Raw genomic sequence first — 27310 nt, 5'->3', positions numbered from 1 at the left:
AATGTGAAAGCTTATAAAACCATCATTGACGAGCCAAAGATTTAAAAAGGTAATGTTTAATATTAGCTAAGCAACATCAATAAGACATCACAGCTAGTCTTTTAAAAATCTCAGTTAATTCTGTATAGATCAGGAAAATAAATGCTTTTTCAAAAGCTGATTGGCAATTTAAATATTACTGACTATTGCCTTTATCCATATTTAAATATAACAAAAGCAAAAGCAATTATTCAGGGAGGAGGAAAAAACTGAATTTGGGTTTTAAGAGCTTTCTGGTAGTCAGCCTCTCTTGCCTTTAACCTTCCCTTTCATCCATTTCCATTCTCATTCTCCTTTGCCTCTTCCTCTGAAGGCAATAACTCCTACAGTCAATATTCCTGTGACTGGTGCTTGTCCAAATCCTTGTTACTTGATAACAACCACAAGTTCCTGCTTCACAAACTAGCCTTTCACAGCCTTCTGCTTGTGTATGCATCCCATCTGAACCACAACAAAAGTCATATGTGTTTTCCATATAATTTTCTGCCTTTTTTTTTTGAGAGAGGAAGTAGGTTAATGAGTTCTGATGTATTCAGTTATGCCAGATACTTACTCAGCGGGAACATTCACTCCAGATGATCAAATCTCTCATTCAATTGTGGTCTGGAGTTATTTTACATAGGGCATCAAAACAGTTAAAGTCCTTAACTTAAAAAAAAAAATCCAAGAAAATTCCAGATCTGTTTAAATTTATTAACATGATAAAAAAAGAAGCCATAGCTCACTAAAACATGATCAGATATAGCAACTTGATATTTACAAAAATAATGAAAGATAGTACTGCAAGTGTAAACATTTTACTGAGCAGACATAAAAATAGCCTTAAAAGAATAACTGCCTTTAGTATAAGCTAAAGTCAATACATTATAAAATGTGAAAACAACTTTCAGCTCTGGTTAAAATGTAAGAAAGTTCTCTAATATCATATATAGTTGCCCAGAAAAATGCAAACAACAGATCTAGACAACTCACACAGGCATAATTTTCTCAGAAGAAAATCAGGAAAAAACAAAAAAAAAAAATACCACCAAATAAAACCCCCAAAACTTGAATTCATTCCACCCATCTAAAGTACTGCATCTGTTCCAAAGAGGTTAACCGTGTTTGTTCTAGCTTATTTGGATATTAAATGTAAGATAAAAGATCTCTAGGCGAAATGTAAAAGATTGTTATCTTATTTTTGGGAAAGAAACAGATTCCAGAGGTGTGTTCCCGCCCAGCCAATCCCGAGGCTGTTGTGCAGCTCTGCCACCTCTCCGAGCCCAATCACAGCCAAGAAGGGAAACTCGTTGTGCAGTTTGTCTCGGCAGCGCTGATGATGAATGGCTGCTTCAAGGGAAGAGATCAAGCTGTGCAGTAAATCTTCCTATTTGTTCCATCTGCTTTTCTATTTTAAACAGCTGCAGTGATCAGCCTGGCACCCTACATTAAGTACATGTGAATTTTGTAAGAGAAAACACTTCTATAAGTGAAAACATGACCTAGGGAGGACAAACCTTTCTCAAACTGAACACTGCAACTTCTGCAAACAGCTGCAGAAATTTACTATTATTTTGTATTTGCCCTCCAGAAAAGATATGGCATAACTATAGTTCAATCTTACAGCTTTTACAAGGTCTACTTTGCAGCTATAACTGGTTTCAAGACGATGATGTTCTCCACATTTCATCCTCCTGCCTAGCTCCACTTTACAATACAACTTGTAAGATGGCAGCAGTAATATGCAGAGTATGTTTATTAGAATATGCAACTCAAATATACAAAAGCCTAACCTGTAAGCCTTACTTATCTTGTAACTGTGCTGAGGTTGTACTAATGTAAGGTATGCCAATCCAGCCTGGCACCATTTTAAAGGAATGCTTTTAATAAAGCCCATTACTGATTTTAAGCTAAAAAGACTGGGTAAACACACTGAGACAACCCATGATTTGGGTGGTTTTTTTCCTTTGGTTATAAACACCCTTCCTGACTGGTCAGATTCCAGTGTGGCCAAATGCTGCTTTACCTTACAGATTTACTGTGTTGTTCTTTGTCTCCTGACACACTTTGCAGCACTCCTGTGTTCTGCTGAACAGCTTCCTCACTTCCCAAAGCTATCTACATTTCAAATGCCAGCAAAACAAAGTTTAATGTCTTGATAAGAATATCTACCCTACCCCAAAACTGAAATGTTTTAGGATTTTAAGAAAGGAGAGTGCTAGTCATTCAAGATCACACAGCAAATCAGAGAGTGGCAAGGCCAGGAACAGAACTCATCTCCCAGGCCATTCCTAGAACTGTTAAACCCATTTCAATATTGCTGAAGCAGGAGAAGGTATATTTTGGGGAGAAACGCCAGAGGAAGATTTCTTAGTAAGGGGTCAGAGAGAACACTGATGTGCCAAGTTCTTGAGAGATCAAAGTCCCGATTATATTTCTGTCCCCTCCTTGCAATAAGACAACTTGCTGAAAGTGCCTTTCAACAGCAGGACACATGAATGTGAATATGACACCAAGTTGGCAAAGGCTTCAGAAGTTAAGATTTCATCTTAAAGGCTAACTACAGTATCTTTTGATTAGCAGATTTTAAAGCTGACACATCTATAGATTCAGCGTAACACTTTGCAAATAAAATGACCAAACAACAAAACAGCCACAATCCCAGTGTTAATCTCTCAGGAAAAAAAAAAAAACCAACAAAATTATTTGATAACTGTCTGTACAGTTTCTATCATTTCATAAGTTTCATTTTAAAGACGATTTTAATATTGAAATAAGTTTTAAGGCTATTAGAGACACTTAGCACCTTCAAGGAGAATTTCAGGACAGGAATTGTAATTTTCAGTATTCACAGACCTAAAGCAGACATTCTGAATATTATCCTAATGGTAACACAATACCCAGTTAAGTCATGCTACCAAGGTGTTTTCTTTTGGTTCACCAGTAAGGACTGGAAAATTGTGCAAAAAAGCCTCTGCACAACAAGCATGAAAAAACATGTTCAAGTAACTAAACAAAACCCCAAACAAAGCAGAAAGATTCTTCACTTACCTGCTTTCAGCAGCATCTTAGATTTATGCAGATAATCCTAAATTGTCACACTCTGTCAAGGAGCTGCGACACTAAATTGTGACCTCCCCCAAGCTGACAGTTTTTCTTTCATTTGGGATTTCAAACAGTTGAACTTAGTTTGCTTTATTTCCTCACCTCCCCACCCCCATGTCCTGCCCCAGCAGCACCTTCTGCTGTTATACTACTGTGCGTCAGCCCCGCACACTGCATGATGCAAGAATGTGCAATCTGAAAGGGCTGTTATTGATACAGTCCCAGCAAGGTATGTGCCTTATGGGCACACAAAGTTGGGCAGGTCCTGTCTGTACAGTCAATACAGAAATCAATACCTTTATGTAGTAAGCACCAGTGGAAATGAACGGATCTTTAAAAACAAATTTTTGATTTCATGACGCAACATGAAAGTTGGCATCATGTGACACTGTAGGAAAAGAGTAAGATGGGGCAAAGTAGGAAGCAAGAGCAATGAGATGACAATGACAGAACAGGGAAGGGAAAAGCTGAAAGGAGTTCACTTTAGGATACACTAACTAAGGTATAGGCATCAGACATGAATATGATCTATGCCCAGACAGCTGAGACAGAAAATGGAATCTGAAATTCAGAGACCAGAGATGGTCCACCTGAAAGAAAACTGACAGGGAAGACATTGATGAGTTTGATAGTGCAGACGAAGTGTAAAAAGAGCTACAACAATAACCTGCACATTTAATTAAGATGAACATAGAGAATTTCCACAAAAATGCTAGAGTCAAAATCTTTATTAGCCTGAGACTAAAGACAGTTATTGAATGGATTTTTACCATTCATGTTGCTTTCCTTTTTAAATTCTGCCAATCCAGTATTTGCAAGTTCTGCTCTTTCCTTACAATTCCTGGCTGTAGAGTTTAGTGAAGTGACTGGCTGCTAACTGCCAAGTATTCTTGTGCCTTAGCAGGATATAGGCACTTCATTCCAATAACGTGATTTTATTTGGCAGTTGGCACAAAACAGGCATTAGGGTTATGATTCAGTACTTGGTTGTCCCAACAATTTAATGCTCAATGAACTTTTATCTCCCTGCCATTTGGTAATCAGACTGTTAAAAGGTTAAAACAGGCAGAAAGGCTTCTAAAACTCTTTCTATGGAAGTCTTCATATTTCACAGGGCACTTTTCAAGGACAAGAGCACTAAACAATCAGCCAGAGGTGCATGTATTCCAAAGCAATATTTTTTGTGTTACTATTAGCTACACTTTCTCCTAATACCTCTCCCTACTGCCCCAAAAAAACACTCACACAAAGCTCTTACTGAAAAATATTACTTCACTTTGAAAATGTTCTCAAAACTTTATTTTTTCAGAATCTTCATGGATCACAGAATTTTCCTTTCCCAGAGGGTAACAGTGAAGGGGAGATAACAATGAACAAGCATCAGAAAAGTCTTCCTAACTTCACAAGAAACTGTATTTTCTCCCTCACCAACCTGTACTTCTCTCTTTCCCACTCCAGAAACAGTAACTAGACTTCATCTCTTGTTCTGGCTCTGTCTCCAGAGAAGCAAGCAAGCAGCAGGCATTACAACCCCTGCTCAGCTCTGAGCACTGCTCCCAGCACTGCTGCACAAGGTCCTGCCTGGCACCAAACTCACCTGAAGCAGTGAGCCCAAAAGCCTCTGTCCTCCAAGAGGCTGATATCTTGAGCCGAAGGTGCAACCTGCTAGACTGTCATCTGCTGAAAACCACATCTCAAATTCTTCTACACCAAGAGGGAAGAAATCACTAGAAGAAATGGCATTATTTGAGCTTGGACTGTGTTCTTGTTCCATGAAAACCTAATGCCAGAGTTCAGTACTTGTCTTCCCCTTCAGCTTATAGAGTGGTTCTTCTAAAACATAAAAACTAAAACTCACAAACCAGTAGTTGGACAATGTGGACTGTGGGAGCTCAATGCCATTCCTGAACTCTGATCCAGGTACAGATATAACTACACTCACTAAAGCCTCTATAAATCACCCCTTTCCAAACCAGCTGGGTCTAGTAATGCATAAGGGGTCCACAAGAAGTAAGTTACTGTGGGACAGACTAAATTAATACATGTCCACCTTTTAGGTTGGGGACATTCCAGATTTCCAGCAGGGAGAAATCAAGCAGACCACTACACAAGCACAGCATTACCAGCTTCCATTTTTCACAAACTGCTACTTTCCCTGATTCCATGCCCAAAATGTACTGATCTACAATAAAAGGGCTGACTCCATCTTTTCAAGGACATTGATAACTTAATGTTAAAAGGAAAACTATGTGGTTTTTTGTTTTCCTTTGGTTTTGTTGCTTATTTCTCTATCTGATATTTTGAAGATTAAAACTTCACAGAAGAGGGAAGGAATCGCCAAAAAGGAAGTCTGCTAACCTGACAATGGGCCTGCCTTTGGTTTTATGCTCACTATTCTAGAAACAACAACGAACCAAACAAAAAAAAAACCCCATGGAGCTATTTTGAAGTTCCATATTTATAACTCTAGGCTTCTGATGTTCATAAAAGTTTTTACAACTAGGAGGTCACTAAACAGTCACCCCAGGTATCGTGTAACTAATTCATGTCACTTGGGGAAAGTAGGGGGAAAACTATTAACCAAGTCTTGTGGGAAAACAGGGAAGAACTGGCCATCATCAGCCACCTTCTTTAATCTACTGCCAATAGTTAAACCAATAATTGTCTACAGCACCACTTGATGTTTGGCAATTGCTACATTTCCTTCCTTTCCAAAATTCTTTAAGAAAAAGTTTTGAAGATGCTGGAATATATGTTTTAGCATGCAGGCATGGTTTAACACAGATGGAAAAGTAAACATTAATAAGAGCTGTTATCGTAATATGTTCACACGACTGCAAACAATCACTTTACCACCACCTTGTGAGTTAAAACTTGTCCCTTCAGCCACCGCCACTGACAGCATGCTCCCCATCTGATGTGTTTTACACAGCAAGTCAGACAAGTCAGTTTTTATAGATGAGCTACTCCAAAGTTAATGGTAATTTAGTTCACATGCAAGCATGGGAAGTTACCCTAAAATCAGAAGGCCTGAGTGTGAAGGGGAGTGTTAGTGTATATCCTGTGAGTTCAGTCACAGATAAACACTCGAGTGCCTTTCAGGTTGCAGATTTTCATGAAACCTCTGGCATTTCACAATGCCCATGGCCATCCACTAGGAGCAAGATTCACACATACCCATGTTTGAAAAAAGGTCCATTAAACAGAGTTGAAGCACAGTGTCACTAAAGAGACATGTATTTCATCTCCTATTGTTCAATATAATTAGGAGATGGGGAAATAAGAAGGCCTCTGCACATTTCATACATGCTATTATGTCATCTAGTTGCATGTTTGCTTGAGGCTTACTTCATTTGGCCTGAATATAAACTTGGAAGAACTTCAGGTTCTTTTAATGCTAATGATCTAGTTCCTGCATAGTACAGTCAAATGAAAAAGCTTGACATGGGAAAACTTAAATAGCAACAAGAATACACAGTTCTCTTCAAGAAGAACTTCAGCTTCACCCTCTATTAAACTCAACCCAGTGTTCAATACTTGTTGACACTGTTTTGCTCTTCCTCCAGACTGTCCTGCTGGTTTTCTGTAACCCTATTTCAGCCACTTAGCTGCAGTAGTGCAGGTTACTCATATCTCATTGCACTTGGATTTTGAAAGCAAACTGCAAATCCACTAGAGATCAATTATTTCCTTTTGAGGTGCCAAACTGTTCTATGAAGTCTTATTCAAACACCCATTGATATTTTAAAGAACTGTTCTTCTTTTCCTTTAATGGAAACTTCTAGATGAGAACTTTTTTTCCCCAAAACTAAACAAATAGAAAACTCATTAAAAATACCAAGAGACACTCAGTTTTGGTTCAAACCTCCACCAAGAGCTTCTAGCACCAGTCATTTATAAAGAAAGGATGAACCTACAGTGCCCTCAAGTGTGAGGGGATATGAATTAGAAGAAGTCTGGAGATCTAGGAAAGGAGACAAAGATTCTGAAGCCATCAGGAAGGACCCTCACTGAAGAAAACGATGCTTACCAGCACGTGGGGATAATTGTCCTTATGCATTAGGACAGACTGTGTACTATAAACGTGTGCAAGAAACAAATGACAAAACATCTCCACTTTCAACTGCCTTTTCAGATGCTTATGAGCTGGAACCTTCATGTACATTCTCACCACAGGAACATAACAAAGGCAGTTTAATTATCTAGTGTAGAAGCCTCTAAATAGTATTTCAGAAAAGTACTACCTTAATGGAAGGTTAGATTTACAAATACAACAAACACTGTGCAGACAAGTCCAATGATGTTGAAGACAACATTTCTTCAAGTATCTGAATCTCTTAGCAAAGATCACACTTCACTCTACTACCCAGGAACACAAAAGTTATCTTTTCTACAATTATACAGAAATTGAGGAGGGTAATGCACCTTAACCAGCATGCACAAAACCTGTAGGTCAAGTTAGAAGTCATCTAAATTAGCCAACAGGCAGTACCAAAGACAGGAGTGCCTTATCAGTCTCATTTCTCACTGTGCTAGAGCTTTTTGCCCACCACAAAAAGGCAACTACATCTATTCATGGCCACAACCTCAAGCCCCAGAGACTGATGCTCCCACCTCAGCAGTGAGATCACTTAAACAAGACAGAGGCCAAGTCCAAGTCATTAATGGGCCCAAGGTGATTTCAACTCCTCTCCAAATAAAGTTAAGCTATTTAATGATGGCAACACAGCCAGCACTTCCAACTGCATTAGTCCTGCTTTATGTGCAATTCTTAAATTGTTCACAGGCCCGGAAATGAGAGCAGAAGCTAGTTCAATTGTCTCATCACGGGAGCCCAGGCATGTAAAGGGCATGACTTTGAACCACCTCAGGGAGAAAAGGTGCTGAACCCCAAGTCCTCACTCTTTGGGAATGCTCTAACCACTAAGCTATTACTCGGGAGTGGGAGGGGTAGCTCTGGTTTGTTTTGTGCAGAGCCCATCTGATAGGTCTTCAGTAAACATGCTCCAAGAACACCATGTTCTGCAAGCCCTGAGAGGAGAAAGAAGGAAACATTTAACCTCTGGATTCAGAGTGAGCTTACTTGAGCACAGGCGTGGAACTACTGCCCACTTCCTGACCTGAAACACCCTTAAGCATGGCTGAATATCTGATGAGGTTCTGCCTAGATGCTCACTGAGTTCAGTTACAGGGTTAGAAGGATCCTGAGTTTTGAAGCTCTGAGTTGGATCATAAACACAAGCTTCCTGAACTCAGGAACACAAGCTCCTGTCCTTAGACTGCACAGTTGTCTTTCAGTGACTTAGTGAAAACCAGAACCTTTGTCTTGTCAAATAGTTATAACACAGGACAGAAGAACCCCCATGTTGGTGGCTGTAAGTGCAGAAATCTGAAGGTATCTTATCCCATTTAAAACAAACAAACCCCCAGAACCCAACAAAACCACAACAAACAAACCCAAAACCAACCAACCAATAAAACCCATACACCCCCAAATCATCAGCTGTACTAGAAAAACATTAGGTTTGAAAAGCAAAGCCTTCTGATGCTAGCAACTACCAGAAGGTGAGTCTACCCAGATTATTTCAATTTTTAAGTTTTCATTCTGCTGTAGGGAGAACATTTTCCTGATAGGGTTACCTTTTCCTATAGTGTCATCTGTTGCAGAATCTCATCTCTTTTTTTGTTATTGTGAATGTATCAATGATAAGGCAGGGACAAACTCGTCAATGAAAATACTGCATAGTAAACTCTGTCACAAATCAGGACTTAAATGTATCCCCAGTGGCTGAACTACCATTCCCCTGTAGGAGGCTGTAAGAAACAGTAAGAAACTCTAGTAACAAAGTGTAAAAAACAGCAGAGCATTGCACCTGAAAATACCTCCAAGATACAAGATAACTCTTTCAGTTGCACACACATAATAAGGAAGTTAAAACAATTTGAAGAGTATTTGCATCTAGGAGGCCACAAGGTTCAGTCCCCTTCTTTCACTAAAAATACCACCTATGTTCTGATGCATTAGACACTGGTAATAAATCTTTGCTGGGTCATTGCTACGGCCAGGGTTGAATTAAGTAGAGCACCTTTCCCACTGGATGAGGCCTTGCCATAGAGCAGGATAAAAGCTAAAATGCATCCAGGAAGTTTTACCATGCAGGGTCCCTTTGAGCACACACCAGCGACTCCTGTGCGCCACAGTCACACAACAAATAATAGTTTCTTCCAGCAAGTGAGGGCTGCCAAAGCATTCTATTTTCCACTGCCTCTCTTTATAAAGGTGGACAATTAACAGTATTTAAATAGATTTTAATCTTGACAATGTAGTAGTTTTACTCTGCTTGGAATAAAGGAAAAAATAAAAGCAAATAGCAACACTACCACAAAACACATTATTTTACTCAAGATAATATAGTTCAGCAGAAAAATTTATTTTATTCCAGAGATAGCTTAACATGTTTATTGGTTAATTTTGTTTAACAGGAACTAAAAAGTCCTAAAACATTAAATGTCAACCCTCTCCTCCCAGCTAGAATCTATTCTTTCGTTGAATCAATTCTTAGAAAGCTGGTTAGGTGCCATGTGCTAGTTTAAAATTCTTTGCTGGTAAACTCAAAATTAAAGTTAGGAGTTACTCATCAAAGTTTTCTAATAAATTCATTTCCCTTAAAGTCGTTCATATAGATCCCTTGCTAGTTCCTTCAGAAAAAGAAAACAGACTGATTATGACTATTGTTTTCACTTAGTACCCATACTAGTATTTTCTGGTTAGATCGGGGAAAGTCTATGTCATGGCCAGCAACAGAAGACACCATCGTACACACTCAGGACTGATTTCCTTCACAAACCTCAGCTTTTTGACCCCAACTCTTTCAGTTATTAAAATATCATTGCAGTTGGGTAGGGGATTTTTTCTGTTGTTGTTTAGGCTTTGGGATTTTTTTTTAATATGTGGGAATGTAAGCCTCCTCTGTTCAGAAGAGGTGACTTCTTGCAGTTAGTGCTTTCTTTCCTTCTTTCAGTTGTTTTTTTGGTGTTTTTTTTTTAAAGACATATCTATGCCAAGGCTTCATTAACAATACAGAGGTAATATTAGGAAGTTTCAAGTGGGGATAAATGCCTTACAAAACTGAAATTGTGACAATCATGAATTGAAATAGAAATAAGCATGAAACTTGAATATAGTGGCAAGTATTCATAATTAATATATAATGTACTGATTCACCTACTATCACAAACTTCTTATTCATGAATGCTTTTCTTCTCCCTTCCCTATAACTGTCAATCATCACTACTTAAAGTCAATTACAATTACATTATTTCTAAAGAGAACTAGCAAGATATCATCACCACCAAAAAATACCTAAAAATATGCCTTATCTCAAGGAGTTTTCATGTTACTATTCTGCAAACAGAAATAACATGAGACAAAAAGAACAAAGTTTCATTTTTCATGAGTTTTAGAGTAATTCATCTCAGTTCATATTGATGTCACTTCAAACAAATCAAAAACTGGCAACAAAACATGAGACATGAAGTCTCCCCCAAGTGTTTCTTTAAATTCATTACATCTTCCTGGAGCAGGTGCAGCATCTTAAGTTTATTCCATGAAGAATTATGAAGCACATACAAGTGAAGAATGTCTGTTTACTGCTGTGGTAACTGGCACACCTGGTAGCCCACACTGAGCCAATATAGTCCTGAAAACACTGCAGCTGCATTCATATGACATTACACTTAACCTCCCAGGCCCTGCTGAAAGGTACACCACCACAAAAAAAAAAATACAGACACTGTTCTTCCAGGCTCCACATGGCTCATCCAAAACTTGCTTCCTGCATCTCTCCACTCACAGTGTAACTTGTCAGATTAAGTGACAAGCGTGAGTGTCAGCTTGGCCCAGTGATCACACTTACGGCCATGAAACTCCAGGAAACCTGAAACCTGTATGAGGAGACACATGATTGTTCATAACAAACAGAAGTAACTAAGAGAGTTTTGAAATAGAATCCTGCAGCAACATTTCAATATGCTTCTGGACAGACCAACCAGCACAGGGGCCTCAACCCTGCAAGCACATGTATGCTTCACTCTGCCACACAGGAGCAGCATTCTGGCAGTTTAGGGCTGCTCCCAGGGATAACATGCAGTTGTGATTTTTTTCAGGATAATGTCTGTGGTGCACAACACTTTTAATGAAGTACCTGCTGGTTTATTTTTAATCTATAATTTTCAGATCATGTGATGGTATTAATGTATGTACTCTCAGTAAAGCAGTTCCCTCCAAATGTAAGGCGCAGTAAGTGCCCAAAATACTACCGCTAAGACAATAAATACTTCAGTTCAAAATTAAAATTTTCAGAAGAAATCATAGAAAACCCCCTCAAATCCTACCACAACAATCTAATTAAATAGATGTGTTTAATATCATACTAAGTTTCATCTGAATAAAGAAAAAATGCTTTCCTCTTGTGGCACAAAAAATAATTGTGTTCTATTTCTGTAGCACAACACACTCTTTCCCCTCTTCAAAAAAAGATCCCAGAAGCTGAGCTCTGAAAAAGCCATACAAACATGTATTTCATCCTAGTTTTCTGAAGTCAATATATTTAGAAGGGTTCTAAAAAGAAAGAGAAGATAAAAACTTAACGTTATGATTGGAAAATTTATTTTAGTGTCTTTCAGTCTTCACCAAACTTTCTGTTCAACTCACCTCATTAATCTAACTGGATTACCACTACTCAGGTTAAATCCTTCCCCCACTTTACAGGGCCTTCAAAGCTTCTTCACTACTTTGGCTTTAATATAAAGCACTTTTGGACTGAGGTAAATAAATTTCACAGCATCTGGTGTTTTTTTTCCCTAACTTGATGAAGTTTTAAGACCTCAGGTACTTATTTCTCAGTGTGACATTTTGTCAATAAAAATGACCTTTAGGGCCAAGTTAAGTTTTGAGATGAGGTAGAGCAAGTTTCAAATTCCAGTTCAGTACAAATCCATTTATGCTTGAATGAGATACATCCAAGGCAAATGCTCTAAGATTTTTATGACTTTAAATGAAAATATGAAACTCCTAATTGCTTGAGAAGATTTACTTTGTTCAACTGCCCACAAGTCACTTACCTGAGAGAGGCAAACCAGAGACTGGAATGTGAGACCTTCATGCTCATAGCTTTTGGCTATTCTAAGTGTATTTTTCTTCCTATTCTTCATGAGACTTTCAGTCATTACTCAGGAAGCCTTTCCCTGCAAGCACTTTGTCAAAAGCAGCACATTCTCACAAAAAGGGGTTTTTTTGAGACACTAATCGACTTTGTAACAGCCAATTAAACACTGATATTCCAGCAAATTCTAAATTTCACTCTAAAGAAAACACACCAAAGAACCAGTTCCAATATTGTGGTGGGTTGATGCTGGCTGCATGCCAGGTCTCCCCCAAAGCCGCTCCACTTCCCTTCTTCAGCTAGACAGGGAGACAAAATATAACAAAAAAAGCTCGTAGGCCAAGGTAAGGACAGGGAGAGATCATCCATTCATCAGATACCATCACAGATAAAACGTACTCAATTTGGGGAAATTAATTTAAATTATTAATAGATCAGAGTAAGATAATGAGAAATAAACCCAAATTTTCAAGCATCTTATCCTCCCCAACCCCACCTTCTTCCCGGGCTTAACTTCTCTCACAATTTTTTCTACTTCCTCCCCCCTAGCAATGCAGTGGAACAGGGAATGAGGTTGTGGTCAGATACATTGTCTCTGCTGTTCCTTCCTCCCCTGCTCCAAGGGTCTGTCTCCACAGGAGGCAGTTCTCCATGAACTTCTCCAAAGTGCATCCCTCCTCAGGGCTGCAGTTCTTCATGAACTGCTCAGCTTGGGTCCCTGCCAGTGGGGTGGAGCCATTCAGGAACAGACTGCTCCAGCATGGGTCCCCCTCAGGGTCACAAATCCTGCCAGCAAACCCTCTACAGACAGCTCCATTCTCCACAGGGCCACAAGTCCTAACAGGAGCCTGCTACAGCACAGGCTCCCAGACTTCCTCCACCTGTTCTGGTTTGAGATCTTCCACAGGCTGTAGGTGGAGATCTGCTCCACCACAGACCTCCATTGGGACATCCTGGTCTGGACCATGGGCTGCAATGGAATCTCAGCTCCAGTAACTAAAACACCACTTCCCCCTTCCTTCTTCACTGCCCTTGTGTGCAGAGTTGTTTCTCTCACATATCCCTCCCTTCTCTCACTACCGTTGCTATTGCTCAGGGTTTTCCCCCCTTTCTTAACTGGCATTATCCCAGAGGTACCACCACTGTCAATTTGGGCTCAGCCTTGGCCAGTGACAGGCCCATCTTGGAGCCAACTGGACACAGGGGAAATTTTAGCAGCTTCTCACTTACAGTCACCCCTGTAGCTGCTCCAAAATCTTGCCATGCAATCCCAATACAAATACAGAGCCTGAGGGTAAAAAAATAAAATCCATTCCTTATCAAATAATCTGCCCCACACATTTCCTGGACTTCATTTCTGCTACAGGAGAGAAATAAAGAAGATCACTGTAAAAGCCTTCTAGAAATTTAAAATTTATATCAATGAGAGCATTCCCTTTAGGATGCTCTCCTGCAGATGATGCCAGATTTCCAAATCAGACTCTGTGAAGAGTAATGATCCCATCTAATTATGTGAAGGAAAGCAACTGCCACAAGGACATAATACCAGTTTCTCTTCTACTTATAGCAACAGAATATTGTTGCAATAAAATATTATACAGCATGCTGCTTCAATTCTTTACCATTCCATAATGTTCAGAACTGTTAAGAACTCAACTTCTTAGAAGAAGCTTCCCCTTGCCATTTAGAAGTTTCAGGGTTCAAGACTTCTCAAAGAGAGCTCAATATTCAGAAGCACAAACTATGTAAGAAGTATCAAACTATTTTGAAAAGAAAGTACTCTATTGTCCATGTGAAGACTGTCTTTGTCTGTTGGAGATGGAGAGTTTGATTTCAATGAGCATCAGAAACAACCATTGCACCGGATAAAGGAATCAAGTCTCAAATAAGGCTATTAAGTTATATTATCCCAGGCTTCTATTACATACTGAAGGAGAAGATATTTCACATGATCCTATCCCTAGGAAAATCACTTCATTGTATTTCAAAATTAATTATGCTTGGTTTAAGAATTTAGAGTTAGTTCTTTGTTAGATTGCCTCTTATATTGTGGATACATAATAAGAACTTACAGCACATGCTCTTTCCAATTTGATTTCTGCTTACATTTCTTAGCAGTTTCAGACAACAAAGGACCTCAATGCTTTTTACAAGTCCTGCCTAGTTGGATTGTCCACTCTTACTTTTAAACAAATATTCAAGTAGTACTGTAGCAGGATATTGTACCCCGGAATGAAGCCAAGCAACTTGGACAATGTCCTATTTGCAAAGCTATCAGCGGTGGGCTGAGCTCAGGCCATGTGCTGCTTTTAGTGTTGAACTATGCTCAACCAGCCTGGCTAACTAAGCCCAATCAGTACCCTGATAGTGAGGCAAAGATTTGGCAGGCAAGCTGCTAAGCTGATCTGGCAGACATGGGAGCTACAGTTGGTAATTTCATACTATGAAAGTCCAGTCCCTTTCGTAAGGCTAGATTCCTCTAGCATATTCCTTCTGGACATTCCTCAAGGTTAAGAGAGAGGTCTGCCCACAAGCATTGGTATGGTGAGCTACATCCCCATGTCTACTTAATTATTCCTTCTTGTGAGCTTTAGTATCATTGTTTTGCAATAGTGCACTGTGCTGTCCTATACATACACTGCCAGCAGTTTTAGCTTTTATACTGTGCAGGAAAGATTTCTGGGGCTAAGATTGGATCCAGCCACACCTGGACCCCTCTCTCTGAGAAGGAGTTTAGAAAGCAAGGGGTTTGTTTCAGCACCTTGTGGCTCAGCAGCAGGACTTGTCCTCCACCCTCATAAGTCCATAGAGCAAATATTTAGAAGATTAGTATTCATTTTTCTTGTGAAGTTTTGAAAACACACTATGATGGACTTGTATGCTTGTCTCCATTACAGACTCAAGAAGGTGTCTCCTTACAGCTGTCCAAAACAGGTACATAAGAAAAATTTCACACCATACCATGACACAGGACAGACAGGTTATATTAACAAAGGATAACCTGGAATAAGTTTGCACTAAAGCCATAGACATTCACCAAAACTTCAAGCTTTGGCCCTCCCACACCAGCATCCCTGACACAAACTCTGAGATTATATCTTCTAAGACATTTTATTCCTCAAAAGGCATTTTTACTCATGAAGTCATCATTAAACAGAGAATTTGTGAGTCTGCATGAGTGTGCATCTAGAGAAATTCTCAGTTTCCCAACACAATCAAGAAGAGGTTTAAAAGACAGTATTAAAATCTGATTTTATTCTCTGTAAAATGCTTTAGTTTTTTTGACCTCAGGACATCTTCCCAAGTAATTTTTAGCAACTATTTTTTGAGGGAACAGACAGCAAGTCATTTAGCTCCCACGTGAGATTTCCAGCAGAATTTTGCAATCACCTTAGCGTGTTTTTATGCACATGCATGAAGATTTATTTTTACCAGAAATTACTTTTGAGCCATGTGGCTACACTACCCCAGAGATCTGATATCCAAGAACTGTACCTCCCCCCAAACACACAGATGTGTGACACACTGCACCACAGACCTTGGGCTCTCAGAGGAGGAACACAGGTGGAAGCCACATATGGGAAGCACACCACAGCTTACCAGTACAAAATTCATTTTTGGATCATGAAGCAGCCATATTTCCCACTCCCTGTGGGAAATTATCATCAGTGGGAATGATCTGCACACTGAATTCTGAGTGTATACAACCAGCACTTTTCCCAGGTCTTCTATCACTATACACAAACATACAGAAAACCCTAAAAAGTAGAAAGAACACAAAACAGTCTATGCTTCAATCTCAGGGATTCACTTAATGCACAAGCTACAAGGAGATTACCTTTAGAATATAAAATTAAGATTTTTACATTGTGCATTAGAAGTGGTATCTTCTGCATTAAAAAACAGCTTTCATTTCTAGTGAAACCTTACTCAAAACCTTGAATCCTTACAGAAAGGCCTGACACCAAATAAAGAAGGAAAAAGAAGCAGCATTTGGCATTCCCAATTTACACATATTCTTCTGACAGATTATAGACAATATCAGCCAAGCAGAGCTGCCATGTTCTGAACAGCTAGGAAAGCAGAACACTACAAGCCAAGATACCAATATGCCTTCTAAAAGCCAGACAAAAACATTCCCATTTGGCTTATTTTCCTGCCTCATGGAACAGAGCAGTAGCAATAAAAATGTCAGAATTAAGCTTCTTTTACAGAACACTATTTATACATCAACTTCTAGGTAAATATTAGCAACCATTACAAACATAACTTTTAAAAAAATGTAATCTAGGTGAAGTTATAAGGTTTCCAAAACCTTTTCTGTAACAGAAGTAGGAAGCACAGAATGGACACAAAGGAAGTTACAGCAAATTTCAAAAGCAATCTTATCCTGGTAAAGACTTACAACATGATGAGCTCCAGAAAACGTTTTGTGCACAGCAGTTGCCAAATATTTAGTACTGTTAAAGGGACACAAGCTTGCACTTAGCACAGACTTGAAATTCACAGAAAGTTTTTCTTAGACCTTTTCCTTTCTTCAATCCTTCATCTACATGGATATCAGCGGGAAACTAGTTTAGAACTAAAATTTAAATAAATGGAAAATCCAAACAGTTTCATCTGAGTGGAATGTGCTGTTGGCAAACAGGATGCATTTAAAGCTAAAAGCTTTGTTGCACCAAAACACCAGCAGCAGGCTCAGCAACAAGCTGCAATGGAAAAAAATCTTTCAGAAAAGAGGTTCTCCTCCTCCCAAAACAAACACCATCCCCCTCCTCCCTCAAAAAAAAAAAAAAAAAAAAAAAAAAAAAAAAAAAAAAAAAAAAAAAAAGAAAAACCCAAAAGGCACACAGGAAAGGCTTTAGAGCTTTAAATAAGTTTGCACTTTCAGGTTTGTTCCTCCTTTGAATAAATGTCATATTATTGCATGTTTACTCTCTAGGAGTTAAGGAATCCTTGACAAAAATATTTGTCTCAAAAGAAAACTGTTTAAAAACAATTCAATAGCAACCAAGAATATCCCAGGGAGGGAAATTTGGTGAAGAGGTGAATTTGGTGAATTTGACTCTCAACGCAAAGGCCCACAAAGCTGGTCAGCTATTTAGGCAAAGGACCTGCCAGGAAGGACCTGCAACCAAGAAAACTTTATTACTGACTCCAGAAGGGCAGAGAATAGTGAAAAAAAGGTTATGATTTCTAACTAATTTACAGGGGGAAAAAAACAAAACAAAAACATGTGTTTTCAGAAGTGGTTTTCAGTGTTTTTTCTATAGTACAGTGCCTGAATTGAAAGTAAGTTCTTGCAGTTGCACAGAAGGGACACATTATCAGATTACATAAGTAGCATCACCTCTATTTTTAAAACACCAGCCCAGTGTATTTTTGGGTAATATTCTTGCACTAGAACACAACACTGGGTGAAACTTTTAACCCAAAATTACATGAAAGAACAAGCTTGGTTTCTACATAAAGCTGAAGTAAGGAAAATGCTAAATTGTTTACTAGGTTTAAATAGAACTAAACCAGTTCACCTTCCCAAACCAACTTTTGGCAGTAATTTAACCTAAGCTTTCCAGAAAAAAAAAAAAAAAAAAGGTCAAAGTCACTGAAAACATCAGGAAGGCAGTAAACAAGAAAAAAAAAATGCCACCACTTAACTTTTTGGATTTAAATCATTTATGCAGTTTCAAGTGAAGATTTCCATGTTTCACTTGATTTCTGAAGAGAGACCTAAGCTTTTCCCACCCTCCAATCCCGATCAAACTGTAAACAATTTACTGGAATAGAAAACCATACTGAGAGCAAACCATATTTTTGGAAATTTAAACACTTGGTATCCACAGGAAAACATAATCAAGCTTTCAAAACTATTTTTTCTGGCCCACAATGGTATATTCAGTACTTTTCCACTATGTTTATTTTAAAGGAGAAACCCTGACCTGAAAAAAAAGTCAAGAGTAAGATGACAAAACAGTAAGTATTTCTTCAGTGCTCACTTTGCACTTGTTACAGTAAGACAATGTAATTTTCTTTAAAGTAATATACTTTGGTCAGGCTAACAGAAAATAACATTATTTTACATAACCTAGAAGTCCATACTTTTTTTTAACTTAATATTGTATGCTAATTTACAAAACATTCCAAAATCTTAGTGCTTTTCCTTTTGCTTGAACATCTCAAGATACCTAAATTTTTCCCATTTGTGAGCAAAATTATCCAAATGTATGCCAACAGCTCAAAATGATGACAGTTATTTACATAATAAACAGGAGAAACAAATTATATGATGGGGAAAAAAAGCAAAAAACCTATAAATAAATTGGCTTTTTGGAAACTTAGAGCAGAGCTTCTAGGAAGCTCAACGGAAAGAGGGGAAGGATCACTGCTGGCCATACACTATTAGTGTCAGAGAAAGAAAAAAACCAAAAAAACAGACAGAAACCTAAGCTGACACTAGAATGTGAGTCTAGACTGGAAAGGACCATATCCAGTAATGAGCTGATGAACATCTAAAATTACATCTAGAAAGAGAAGCAGAATCAAAAGTAAGTTTAAAAAAAATCTAAAAAAGAGCTCATGTGACTTAGTGACTGCTGGATCAGGAGAACAGATGCTGCTATTTACAAAATGCATTCAGGCTGAAGCATTTCTGGTTTCTACAGATCTCTAGATATTAGCTCCTCTTAAAACAAAAAACAGAAAAGGTTTCTAAAAAGGAAATAAATCTTTTTTAACTAAGCCACCAATGTACATCCTATAATTGCTTACCTCATTACTAAACATCAAGAGATAAGGCAACTTTTGTGTTTGATTTCTTCAGTGTTAAAGCACTTCAATGCAGACAAAAAATAAATATCAACCAAGATGTCATCAAATGTGTGCTTCATGCTTAACTTCTTTTGAAAATAAAAATTCTAGTTATAATGTGCTGAAAATCAATTCAGCAGAATTCCATAAATGCATATTTACAGATCAAGTAATTTCAAACAATTTTTAAGAAAAATGCTGACTAAGCAAAGCTTATTTCCATACATGAAGAACAGCATACCCTTAGCATGGAAAATTATGGAAAGGCTCCAAACACAGAAACGGCATTAGAAGTGCCCCAGATGCCCCACTTTGCATCATTTTGAGAAACCATTTGTTTTCAAGCAACTCCTTATCCCAACCAAAGACATTCCCAAGATCAGCCAGTCCTGCAGTTGACAAGCTCAGCAAGAGAAAATTTCCCTTCATCTCTCTCAACAGACTGAAGCTTTAAGAAAGGAGGCAACTAGGCTGAAGGAGGGAAGAGTCAGATAAGGCCATCTGAGTTTTATTGAGCACTTAAGTCTTTAAAAAAATATGTTCACACCCCTGCTCAGAGGATTCCCTGACATGTCAAGATTAATTCTTCTCCATTAACATCTCCAGCCAGCCTCACCCCAGATATGTGATACAGATCCACCATAAGAACATGTTTACAATAAATACTGCAGAGGCAGCAGACACTGTAAATAAGACTAATCATTTTAAAGCATCATGTTATTACTTCAGTATTCTCTCTCAATTTGAGAAAAGCAAGAGTATTAAACACTACCAAAAAAGCCCAGAACAGATAGATGTTTTCTAAACTAGTGATCTGGTAAAGCAGCACGTGGATTTTGAAGGGAGCACCCTACAATGAAAAATTAAATCCATTCCATCCAATGGCTGGAAGAGACAGAACATGCTTATCCTATGAAGTGAAGTCACAAAAAAGGATGTTTTAATTCACTGTATACGAGAGCACTATGGGAGTGAGGAACCGATTTGGGCGCTGTTCCTGTGCCGAGGGACCAGTCAGCTTCCAGATGGACAGGATTCACCACCACCAGTGAGGATACCGTATTTAAATTCTTAAGCTTGAATAGACTATAAATTTCAACTGAGACACCTTTCTATGGTGACCAACAGTAAGTATCACAGGGGAATACCCCTATCATGCAGCAGGACGCAGTCAAATGAACTTGGACAAAAATCCTAAACCTAACAGATCTGCCTAGCTAGAGTTCTCAAGGTTCACTCAAGAAAACTACTGTGTTGTACAGGAAGGCTAGAAAAGACTTTCATAAAGTGAACTATCAAAAATTACCTCCAAGAAGATTAAAGACTTGGAAACTTAGCCAGTCTTCCATAACACCACTCATCAGGATAAACCATCTGGGAGCAATGAGCATAATTTTCATTTTTATTACTCTTAAAAAGCATGCACCACAGAGCTCAGACATGGAGCACTTATAAAGCAAAGAGTGAATTCTCTTCTGAGTTCACTTTGCTAGAACAAGTGCAGCAAAGAAACAGGAAAGTAACTCCTATTTTATCCTTTATGGATGCACACAGGAGAATTACAACCTCCTCTCCTGGCAGAGGCATTATTTGTCCTACCACAGTGGCAGAGGACATGATGTCTGCTTTGGCTATGACTAGAAGTCTTCCCACACTTTCTGGATGCTCATTTAATTTAAACTATACAAGTGTTTTGCCAAGATTTGGAAAGGAAGGATATTCCCTTCCATGTCCTCTGCCAAACAAGCCTAGATTCCAATCAGTCCCTCAAAGTTTTAAGACAAGAAGATACATTTGGCTGCTGACATGACCCCTCTCTTCTGTGCCATAACAGCCCTTGGCAAACTGTGGAATTCCGATACGTTTATCCACTGCAGGCCTGAGAAAACAAAGAGGTAATCAAAACCACCCCCTCAAACCTACCTGATGCTTTTATGTATGAGACAGGTCTCAGACCACAGGTTTGAGCACTATTTGTCTGGTAAATACAGTCTCGAAGATCAAAGGGAAAGGACTTAGATGGTTCTTGAAGTCCCTCCAAGCTGTTACCAATACAAAACACAGAAAAAGAGGCTGGAAGGAAAAATCATCCAGCTAGCAATGCTCTACCTTTCCCAGGAAGAGATCAAACAAGCACCTTGCTCCTACCTGATGTTTAAGAACAGTTTAGATCCAGTGATGAACATGACTGGATAATCTATCCTAATATTGAAATTTTCCCCAAACATCCAACCCAAGCCTTTCTGGAATTTAGACCCATTGTTCATTCATTCTAGTTCATGTTTTCTTTGTTTTTGCAGCAGGCTTTTCATCCCCATTTCTTTGGGAACATATTATCTTAAGACTCCTCTTAGCTGGCCACACCACCAAGTACTTCAAACTTTCTTCACAGAAAACTCCAAAGGACTAGAAGTATGATACAAGCTCCCAATAAAGTAATTTTAAACTACATGGTTGGTCTCCAGTATTCTTACCCTCCCTCTCAGCTTGTAATCTATTCAACAAAGCATAAAAATTTGTTAATCAAGACTTTGCTGTACAGGACCTCATAGAGCCTTCACCAAGTACTTGTTACCTGACCTCACTTGCCTTCTGGGGATGGTTTTCCAGCTAATTTTACTCACTGAAGTGCAGTTTCTAGATCACAACTCTATAGCCTGTTAATAAGGCTATCATGTGAACATTGAGGACTCTGGTATCTTAACCTATTAATATAACAGAATAGAATCTCTCTGCACCACAAAGCCTGTTACTCCATCACAGAAGCAGTAGCAATGCTGGATTTAAAAGAATTTATTGTGGCTAAGTCTGCTTTTGCTGTTGCTCATCTTCTTTTCCTAGGCACTAAAAACGCATTCCAACACTGGGGCAATATTTTTTCTTTGAGCTACAATTAAAATCCATCACCTTCCTCTTCATCCCATCCCACTTAGTCCACACTGACTGATTAATTGGTATGCACCAATTAATCTGAGTCTGCTACTTCCCTCCATTGTCTTGAAACTGCAATCTACTACATGAGATTGCTTCAGACAGTTGCTTTTTTAAGCACCTTGGAATTAATTTCATCAGGCCCTACCAGGTTGAAAATCTGTTCCTTATCCAAGCAACCTACAGGTTTTCCCCCACCCTCCAGCCTAGGAAGGTACTATTTATGCTTTTATCATGGCTATTGACTATACAGACCAGATTAACCATTTCAGAAAACATTTCAATCACCTCCGCATTATCTGTTAATCCACTAATCTGTGGATCTTTTATTTCTTGCTTTCTTCCAATATTCATTTTAGCTATGCCTCCTTATGTTCTTGGCCATCCCTAGATTTATTCACACATATTTGTGCACTTTCTATATGGTTCTTTTGTTTACATCAATGAAAAGATCAACAGAGAGCACAGTTCTTTTTTCATTACTAATTTTCCCCCTCAATGCAAGTGTTGGTTATCATTAGACTGCTTCTCAAAGAGGCTGAGATTGTTTCTTTCTTCCTTACATTTGTGTCCAGTCAAGCTCCGCATGCCAAATTCTATGCTTTTTGACACTTCTGGGTTTTATTCTGCTGTTGTCATCTTTTATCCTATGTAGACTAGCATCTTGTTGCACCTGCAGAACCTGCCCTCCATCTATGTATTCTCTTTGTTTATGAAGAGAATGAATTTACACACCCATGGAGAGCAGGATGTTCTGCTGAGTCTTCTCCACTGAATGGTTACAAGAGATTTTAATTATCAAATCTCATCCTTTCAGTGATTCTTCTCCAGCTACAGACAGACACCTTGTATTTATATTCCCCTCGTACACATCTGGTGATCCAGCTGAGGCTGGCAGAAGACTTTCCATGAGCATGTGTTTAGACATTCCTCTGCTGTTCTTTCCCAATATATTTGTGTTGGTGTGCAGACACCCAGCACGCCGGGGGGATGACGCACTATTCTGCAAGGTCACAGGCACTATGCTACAAAGGTGTGCAAAATACTCCATGAGCATGAATTTATCAAGAACCTCTGACACATATTGGAGGTTTTACCTAAAAATTATTCAAACTTTTTCAAATGCAAGCATTGAAACTGTTTTCACTTGGTTAAAGCATTGCAACTGAAATATCTTTCAAATATTTTTAAAATTATCTATTGAGGTCAAAGTGGCTTTAGGAACTTTCTTTTATTGATAAAAGCAAAAATTAGAAAAAAGGGACCAGTTTGCTGACACTGTCTTTATAACAACCCTTACAAAAACAACTTGTCTATTCTAAATGGAAAAACAGATATATTCTCTCAGTTTAAAAAGTATGTGTTATTATATATAAATATGTAGCCTACAATGAGAAAACTCATTATCCTGATATTGGGAATTAGGTTAAGCAATAATTAATTCTACAGATTCTGATACAAGCAATATTTTTTATTAATAATAGCATCAATAATGTTATTTATTATTAGCAAAGAAGAAAGCTGCATACTTAGCATTCCACCATATATCAGAGGAATTTTTATCCAGGGGAGAAAAACCCTAAGATATAACAGAGGCAGCCTTAGAGGGATGCCACGCTGACACAGGCTCTGCCAGGCTTGCAGCTTACACCAGCCATATATAATGTATTCTACCAACCTGCTCCAGACACAAAGCTGCAAAACCACCAGGAGCACCAGTTGCTCATGCCTAAATATTTGGTGACTGCCCCAACAGGCAAGAGGGCACTAACTCAAAGAAAGAAATAGCAATCAGACCACATGGAAAATTCTCATCTTTGATTTCCTCACTGATTTATGCTGGAAGCAAATCTGAAAGATAAATAAAGCACATTTTACAGTTCTCCATATTGAGGGAGCTGGGGTGGGGAGGGATAAAAAGAAATGTATGGGTCCGGGCTCAGACTTCTAGTCTGGGATGGACCATTCCACAGTAGAGAGAATGAGTTCAAAGGACAACTGAGCTCAGAGTTGCCTCTCCTGCCCTGGGCTCTATGTAATTTAATGACTTTAGACACTATAACTGTACATATTGCTGTGGACTTCAGTCTTGTTTCAGATCCCAAAACAGGGAGATAAAGTAATACAAGTGCTGATGCTGTTCTGAATGGGATTTCACATTTTTATGTAACTAAGTTATTTATCTTTGGAAGCACTGCTGAAAGCCCCAAGTTCTATGGGGTGATAATATTTAATTTAATAGTTTGCTTTATTTGCCATCTTCACTGCAGAGATGTGAACCATATTATTTTTGGTCATTAACCAACAGAATGGCATTTCATGCCTGACAACAGTCCTCAGCATCCAAAACAGAATACTCGCACTGGGTTATTTCTCCAACAAATGTGGATCCAAAGATTACAATGAAAACTTTCATTTATGAGTACAGACACAAGAACTGAGATTTACCACTCTAAATTCATAAAACACAGAATACTTCTCTCTTAGATCTATGCTCCTGAAAAGGAAAATTTGCAAAAGCAATTTTTAAAAATTTTCTTAAAATAATGTTATATTTGATTTTATTTTGCTTTACTTGCTGGTAAACTTTTACTGCACCTTGTGTGTATACAGTTGGTTTCACAGCTATTAAACTTTTCACCTGTGTTTAATAACCTCTGTTTATTAATCAAGTCAGCAGTGACCACGGTATTTGAACTTGCATTTGCTGTATGAAGATGGACATTTTCTGCCAGAAGTTTTTGGCCTCGTTAAAAGAAAAGCTAGTGACAAAGTTTCTAAACCACACTAATAGTTGAACAGGCCACTAATTTCAAATACATGAAAACCTAAAAAGGAGTCAGCCAGTCCTGTATTCTGACCTCCTCCCAAAATTTAGGTGAGAGATCACCATCTGTTTGGCCTTTGAATAGACTCTGATATCTTGAACCTGACATAAACAAGTCTTCCCTTAGCAGTCTGTTGCAGTGACTCATCAGTCTCACTGGTAACAAACTCGCTTCTCTTAAGAACCTTTAGCAGGGAAGATGCCGGATTAAATTTTCAACTCAATATTCAAGTTTAAGCTGGCTGATTATTCCACTGGCTTCAGTTTTTAAAGAAAAGCTGTCAAGCTTTTCACTTAGACCATGTGAAACCATCAGCTTTGAGAAAAACTCCACACACAGCCTAAACTGGGTAAAAATAAGCTACACTGCACACTACTGAGAATTTGGACAAAATAAACAGAGACTTTTTCAACTCAAATAACCCAAACCCAGAATGTGTTTCTATATATCTGATAACATATGGTTTTTATGTTATACATCTTTAGCATATAATGTATACATTATTGTATCTATGATACTTTCCTATATTATTATTTGTTGTTTCCCTGGATTTCCCTACGTTCAACCTGTTGAAGTTCAGGGAGAAAAAGCACAGTAGTGAGAATCAGGCAGCTATCTCCAAGCACAGCTCTGTGTATTCACTTGTGATTAAAAGAAATACCCGAATTTCCTTTTCCTACTCTGCAGCTAAAAGCAGTATTTTTAGCAGTGCTGACAGACCCGCTGACACAAGAATTCCAAAACCTGTGCTAAAACCTGAGGTGAGCAAGACAATTGCAATGCAAGTAACTATAATTAGACTGTAAGAGTGGAAGAGTACAAAGTAAATTTTATTTTTGTTAGCATTAGGTCAGTAAATGTAATCCTCTACTGGCTAGGCTGCCTATGAGCTGTGGAAAAAAAAAAAAAAAAGTTTGGATCCTGTCGATGCCAGTGGAGAAACTATTTACCAATAAACAACAAGAAGGACATTCTGACAGGCTCTGCCTTAACAACAAGTTCATATGGCTTTTAAAAGCTCCAAAACTTCCCATTTATATTTTCAAGGGGCAATACTAATACCCCAACCCTTCCTGCTTTTCTGTTAAAGCTAACCAGGTAATACCACAGCACTGGTCATACAGAAACCAGAGTGTTAAAGTTGTCATTTCAGTGCTTCCTTGGGGACGCCCCAACTTTCCAGCCATTCATTGCCAAATCCTCCCTGCTGGATTGCACTGAAAGACTTCGTGCTTTTTCACAGAATAGTTAGAGCTGGAAGGGACCTCTGGAGATCATCCAGTCCACCCTCACTGCCCAGGCAGGGTCACCTAGAGCAGGTGACACAGGACACACATCCAGGTGTTTTTTTGAGCGCCTCCACTGAGATATTTCCCCCCTCCCTCCCTCCGGCCTTTTAATAACGCTTTTCCAAATGTTTCTTCGGGGAGAGAGCGGTAGGGGTGGAAACCACTCAGCACGTATTAACTGGAGAAATAAATCTGTCAGGGTGGATCACCCCGTCGGAGAGATGAAACCCCTGCGTGGGACGGGGCCGGAGAGCCCCGGGCCCGGCCGGGTCCCGGAGCCGAAGGGGGCGGTCTGCGGCGCTCACCTGCACCCGGCTGAGGATGGCCTCGCTCCTCTCCCTCACGTCGGGGAAGGGGCACCTCTTGGACAGCATGAGCAGGCGGGCCAGCGCCTCGCCCAGCCGGTCGCGGGCGGCGGGCAGGGGCAGCCCGTCGGCGGCCGCCCCGGCGGCGATGCTCTCTGCGCGGCGGAGCACGGCTTGCCCGATGGTCTCCAGGGCGGCGTCGCGGGCGGCGGCGTCCCGGCTGCACAGCCCGTCCCAGCGCACCTCGCCCTCCCGCTCCTCCATGGGGCCGCCGGGCCGCCGCTCCCCGGCCGCGGCCGCCGCCTCCTCCTCCTCAGCGGCCCCGGCGCGGCCGCCCCATGGCGGGCTCCCGGCAGCCGCCAGCCCGCCCACACAGACGACGACGAGCGCGGCCGCGGCGAGCGCAGAGCCCGCTGCCCGCACCGCATGGGGGGCAGCGCGGGCCGGTGCCCCCGACAGCCGCCGCCGCCCTCCCGCGCCGGGGCTGCCCAGCGAGCGGCGCCGCTGCGGCTTCGCCTTTCCCGGCGGGGAGAGGGGCGGCCACCACCCCGCGGCGCCGGCGGCTCCTCCTCCCTGCCCCGGGCATGGAGGGAAGGGGCGGCCCCGGCCCTGCCTCTCCTGGGGCGGCCCCTCAGCCCTCCCCGCCGGGGCCGCCGCCGACCCCCGGCCGTCCCCTCACTCGGGGTGGGGGGAGAGAGCCCTGCCCAGCGTGGGGAGCCCGCATGACAGACATGATGGCCAGCCAATCGTCTTTCGGCGCTCGCAGCCGGGGGGCCCAATGGCAGCGGGGAGGGGCAGCGCCAGGAGGGGCTGTTGGGATATGTAGTCCGACCGAAGGGCGCTGCTGCGGTCTTCGCGGAGGA

At 40.1% G+C, this 27310-nt stretch overlaps 1 protein-coding gene across 2 annotated transcripts in view; it reads right to left on the bottom strand.

Moving 5' to 3' along the window:
- The window catches only part of SESN1 (sestrin 1), a gene marked incomplete at its 5' end in the record, with an annotated part of 77603 nt that extends 50892 nt beyond the window's left edge, over nt 1–26711 (bottom strand). Inside the window, one exon of one of the 2 annotated variants that reach the window (XM_083856441.1) lies at nt 26448–26711. In XM_083856441.1, coding sequence (XP_083712567.1) covers nt 26448–26711 — 264 coding nt within the window. Of the gene's footprint in view, nt 1–3069; nt 3153–26447 lie in introns of those variants that run through there. The other variant, XM_083856446.1, reaches the window with a different exon arrangement.
- Between the last annotated feature and the right edge of the window lie 599 nt (nt 26712–27310).

The sequence above is a fragment of the Zosterops lateralis genome (genome assembly GCF_965231275.1).
Source record: "Zosterops lateralis genome assembly, chromosome: 3".
Classification (NCBI taxonomy): Eukaryota; Metazoa; Chordata; class Aves; order Passeriformes; family Zosteropidae; genus Zosterops; species Zosterops lateralis.
Note: the sequence above shows the minus strand (reverse complement) of the source record. Positions and strands in the feature narration are given on the sequence as shown.